The 5,857-nt window shown below is 41.9% G+C and overlaps 1 protein-coding gene across 1 annotated transcript; it reads left to right on the top strand.

Annotated features, from left to right (window-relative positions):
- Positions 1–4,411: 4,411 nt before the first annotated feature.
- Positions 4,412–5,857, top strand: LOC308376256 (uncharacterized protein; the record flags this gene model as incomplete). Its single annotated transcript, XM_080852551.1, has 1 exon — positions 4,412–5,857. One exon carries the CDS (start codon positions 4,412–4,414, stop codon positions 5,855–5,857), a length of 1,446 nt encoding a protein of 481 aa, XP_080708677.1.

Genomic DNA, 5,857 nt, shown 5'->3' with positions numbered 1-5,857 from the left:
TGTGTGTGTGTGTGTGTGTGTTTGTGTGTGTGTGTGTGTGTGTGTGTGTGTGTGTGTGTGTGTGTGTGTGAGGTGCTTTCAGGAAGGGGTAGGGCTAACAGGGCTTGTTGAAATAATTGTTCAGATGTCCTGACTCATCCTCTTCTCTGCTCTCCTAAAGGTTAGTGCTTTTATCTAGTGTTGTTGTTCGTACGTAAACATAATGAAGACTTGGACTGGAGTCTTTATAACAGCGTAACAAAGCCGAGGTTGTCCTGGGAGCATCTAACCAGAACTTTTTTACACTAGTCATGTGATTTTTGGAAATATCAGCTCTTGCCTCCAGAGAGAATGAACCAAGAAAAAACGAAAATTAAGCTTAACTTGACTTTTCTCTTTTAATGATGAAGATGGCGTTTTCACCTCATGCATTAAAGGATTAGGTCCTTGATCCAATAACAATTTAAGATTATGTTCTAAATGAATATTATAATGGTGATTAATGTTAGATACAATAAAACAACAGTGTCTAAAATACACGCTGTCTGAAGTGATTACTCGTTAATTTATAAGATTTAGTCTTAAGAAGATGAATTAGTTAATTTGTATAAATCTATTGGCAGCTCTAATAAATACACATCACAAGAGGTGAAGTCAGCCTCATAAGCAGCGCATTCAAGCCTATTCAGCTGGTATGAAATGTGCCAAACAGCTAATTTATTATTGACCTGTCTGCATCCTTAGGAGATAGAGACAGATGAGTTCTTGTTATTATGATATAGTGTTATATATAATGTGTTCTCCTAGCTCTGTGGCATCGAGCATAGCTGTGAGGTCAAGGGGAAGTAGAAGTGTGCTCATAGCCTACTATTTACATCTGAAGAAGAAGTGTCACATGTTGTGCTCCAGCTTCATAGTGGTAGCCGTTTAACATCTGGCGCAATAGCAGAAGTTGAGGTGCGGGGTTGTGCTGTCTGCACAAGATGAGTTACACCCACACACACACAAAGAAGAGAGCTAAACTGAACTTGCTACTGCTCAGCAGCGTACACAATTGGAAACACGAAGCACAGTTTGCTTGAATAAACTGACGTTTTAAAATGGTGTCATAGTTCTAACCCTTCTTATGTCCTGACATCGACAAGTCGGAATAACGTTATAGCAACATTGGCATGCTGGTGACTGCATTTATCTTCCCTAACAACTCTTTAAAAAGCAAACAACCTCTTAGATAAAAAATATAAAAAGTTAACAGTAACGAGGAGTAGGAGGAGGAGGGGAAGACAGTAACATGATGTGGTAACAATGAGGAAGATGGGAGGACAGTAACAAGGAGGAGGTGGAGGGGAGGACAGTTACTAGAAGGAGGGGAGGACAGTTACAACAAGGAGGAGGAGGAAGGACAGTAACAAAGAGAAGTCGTTTGAATGGGGGGGGGGGGGGGGGAGATATGTTTCCAAGTTACACAGCAGTCTGGGGAGGACAGTTAGGCTACAAGGAGGAGGAGTAAGGACAGTAACAAAGAGAAGTCGTTTGAATGGGGGGGGGGGGGGGGGGATATGTTTCCAAGTTACAAAGCAGTCTGCAGCAATATTGTGTGAAATTGTTATCTGTGCTCACGTTCACTTCTCTTATTGGAGTGAAGACACAGGACCTGCCACTGGTCTCCGGGGACATGACAGGAATGACAAGATGAAGCAAGATACAGATGACATATTAGCAAACTGCAAGTTTGACAGACTACGGCAGTAACTACGTATGTATGAATGTAAGAGGATCTGGAGAAATGGCTTTATATCCAGCACAGATACTAAAAACTGCATAGCCGACGACATGATCAGGTAAATGTTTGGAATATGGGGTTTTTTTTGGGTTGGGGGGACAATACAATACAATACACTGCAGAGGTGTCAAGTAACGAAGTAGAAATACTTCCTTACATTACTTAAGTCGAAATTTTGGGTATCTATACTTTACTGGAGTATTTATTTTTCAGACGACTTTTTACTTCTACTCCTTAACTTTTCACGCAAGTAGGCCTATCTGTACTTTCTACTCCTTACATAAAAAAAATCTGTTGATGTAGTTATTTTTATCCACCTTTTAATTGTGGTTTAGCTCAGGCTTTCATGGCACGGGACCACCAACAACTCTAAATGTAATCCTTAATTAATAATTGTTATATGATAAAAAGTTAAGTTAACACAGTAAAAAGCCTCCTCATCCCCCGAGCAACACACGGACATTAGCTTAAAGTCCAAGATGGTTGGTGCGTCAGAGCTAAAGTGCTAGTTAGCAGTTCTAGTGGCCGACGGATTGTGAGCTAACTTTAACATCTGTGTCCTGGTGCAGCAGAGCAATAAAGCTAGCTAGCAGCGCTAGTAGCTGACGGATTGTGAGCTAACTTGTGCATCTGTCTCCTGATCTGTGTTTGTTTCTAAAGCTACAGTATAATGGAATGTTAAGTAATCAACACCGAATATGGTGGAAAGGCAAGGTGTTGCAACCCTTAAGCCCAATTCAAGGTCCAGGCAAAGCCAAGTGTCGATCAACAAAAAAGTTTTTGGTCGGCAGATGTCACGGAACATAACCCTGACCAGCAACAAACATTGGAATATAACATCTTTGAGTTGCTATCCAATCAGACTGCGTGACAACGTCTTTTCAAATGTTTTGATGTGATGAGCTCTGTGACTCCCTAGTAAACAAAAATGTTGTCTCTGATGTCGTTTTTTGTCGAACTCGAACGTAGTCAATGTAGTCAATAATGTAGTCAAACCCTTCACACCTATTGACCTTGAATTCAATTCCCTGATCTCTTCATCAAAATCCTCCCCAGCCCTTCAAAAACGACTTAAAGTGGCATTATGCAGTAATTGTACTACAGGGTTAGGGTTAGGAAAAGCAGTTTTACCTTAAAATAACAGCTTAAAAAAAATTGGGGAGCTACAATGAGTTTTAAAATGGAGAATCGCTTCCGTGCCATTGCCATACCAGGGTCCATAGGCATATTACTGCGTTATGTAGGTTTGCCTGAAGCCGCCCAGTTTCTACTGTATGCCGAACTAGAAAGTAGCTTATTTGCTGTCTTTCTTTGTCTTGTGTTGCACTTGCTTGATGTCTGATTGTGTTAGGACAGTTGTTGACTAACTAGTTTGTCATAGTGTCAAATAAAGCATATTTCAAGAGGTTTTGCTTGGTTTAGCCGCTAGCATCTCGTTAGAGATTAGCAATTCCTACATAATGACACTTCCAAGTACATACAAAGCTAACGAAAACTCACAATTTATAATTAGAGGTAATACTACACTAATGAAAACATAAATATGAATAGTACATTCAATTTTGTACTCATAGATGCCACTAAATAATACACACTGTACCTTTAAGTGTGTTTTTCCTTGCCCCAGTCGCCTTTGGGGGTTTGGCTCTGGGCTCTGGGCTGTGTAAAGCATTTAGTTATTGGCGCTATCCATATACAATTTAATTGAACGATTTCATGCATTTATTTACATTTTCAGAATGATATCGCTGCATTAGGTTCAGTGTAGGGTTGCTCGATTATGGAAAAAAAATCATAATCACGTTTATTTTGGTCAATATTAAAATCACGATTATTCAAACCAATCATTTTGAGTTTGAAAACATGGTGCATTTATTTACTGAGAACTTTAAAATTGAATTTGTTGTGTACACACTATATGCGTTGGAATGCGTTGATCCGTCAAGGTTGACGGATCCTCATTCAAAGTGAATGATAGGTGGCTCAGACACCTTGCAAATCCTCTTAGACATATTTTTCAGTTACAATAATGGGGTTTTTGCAGTGTCTATTTCTCTGTAACTTCAAAAAATATAAGCAAAAAAAGTAAAACAACAACTTTTAGGTACAAATATGACCATCTACGGAGTTTGGTTCGCCATCTTTTTGTTTTAAGCTTTGCGCTCTTGAGACGTGACCAGAAACGTGATCTGATTGGCTAAAGCCTGTGCTGTCGTTTTTGCATGAAAGTCTGTGCAATTGGCTGTCAACGGTCGATGCTGCTGATTTGCGGCTCACTGGCATGTACCGCCTCCTGCCAGTGGCATATACTTCCATCTCTATCAGAAAATCTCTAGGCCTACAGTACAACAAAAATGCCAAATAAATCGTTTCAACTCCATTATATGGGTTTGGAGATCGTTTGACCCAAAAATCATAATAGCGATCAAAATTCGATCAAAATTTGTTTAATTTTTTGTTATTAAAGAAAACTTTGTAAATGAGGAACAGTGTTCCTTGTGTAAATGTGTTCTTTAAATCAAAGAACACGTCAGAGTTTGTTTAAATGTATTCATTAGCATGTGGGTGTGTGTGGTTATGGGAGAGTTCATGAGTGCAATTATCCATGTTTTCCAGAGATGTGTAGACGCTGTATCCCAGTGCGAAAACATGACACAGAGGAACCTGGCGCTGCTGGTTGGCCTTGGTGCCTTGACCATCCTCCTGATGCTTAAGTGGGAGCACGTGATAACACTGATGAATGGAGAGACAGCCTCAGTACAGTCTGCACTGCAGCCATGGCAACGGGCACCCACGGACTCTATGCAAGAGATAACCCTAGTGAACCTCATGAGCAGCAATCGACCTTCAGCTGAGCCTAAACTGCCCCCGGACACTATCACCCCCATCCCAGGCTCCAGGCACCTCATGGTGTCTGCCTTTAAGGACCACAGACTGGGCGGGGCCATCAGGGTGATCAGCATCATCTGCAGGCAGGAGCTCCAGCCGCTATACTGTGTCCTATGTGCCAACACTTTTGCTGATGTCAATGCCAAGGCTGATACTAACGCTGATGCTACTGCTAACGTTGATGCTAAGGCTGATGGTGCTCTGAATCAGTGCACATACTTACAGGCAAAAGTTGACTTACACAGTGATGACTTCGGCTTTCCTTTTGTGACTTCAGATGTGTTGTGTATGAGTCCAATGTTGCAGCAAGCCACACGTGTCAGCATAACAACTAACCCAAACGACATCCACAATTTGACATTTTTAACAATCCAAAACCAGGAGGTCAAGGAATCATTTAAGTACAACTTTACTGTATGCATATCTAACCTTTTTGGAGAGTACAATAATGCCCTCCAGTTTGCACAAACCATGGAGGTGTACAAGCTTATAGGGGTTCAGAGGGTTGTCATCTACAACACCAGCTGTGGCCCAGACGTTGAGAAAATTCTCAAGTACTACAGAAAAGAGGGCATGCTGGAGGTTGTGCCTTGGCCAATAGACAAGTTCCTAACGCCCTCTACTGGGTGGAGGTATGACTTACACCATGGGGACATTCATTATTATGGACAGCTGACCACTCTGAACGAATGCTTATACAGATACATGTACCAGTCAAAGTACCTCTTGCTGAATGACATTGATGAGATAATTATGCCTTACAAGCATGCCAACCTGGAGAAGTTAATGGGCACATTACAGCAGCAGCATCCCAACGCAGGGGTCTTCAGGGTCGAGAACCACATCTTCCCCAAAACGCAGTTCGATGACAGCGGCCGATTTCGTCTCCCTCGGTGGAGGAGTGTGCCTGGTGGGAACATCCTTGAGCACGTCTACCGCGAACCAGACAGGAAGGACATGTTTAACCCCACCAAGCTGCTTGTCGACCCCCGGAGCGTGGAACAGACTTCAGTGCACACTACGCTGAAACAGTTCGGACTCGTCCTCACCGTCCCGTTCGATGTATGCCGCATCATCCATGTCAGGGTGCCACTGCAAAAACAACTCTCCAAAGACCAGCTATTTGTCGACAAAAAACTCTGGGAATTTGAGGAGCTTTTGATTCCGAGCATTGATGGAGCACTAAATCAATCAGGTCTGTTGTAA

Source organism: Sprattus sprattus (genome assembly GCF_963457725.1).
Source record: "Sprattus sprattus genome assembly, chromosome: 15".
Lineage (NCBI taxonomy): Eukaryota > Metazoa > Chordata > Actinopteri > Clupeiformes > Clupeidae > Sprattus > Sprattus sprattus.
The sequence above is the reverse complement of the archived record's forward strand: the minus strand, read 5'-3'. Positions and strand labels throughout refer to the sequence as shown.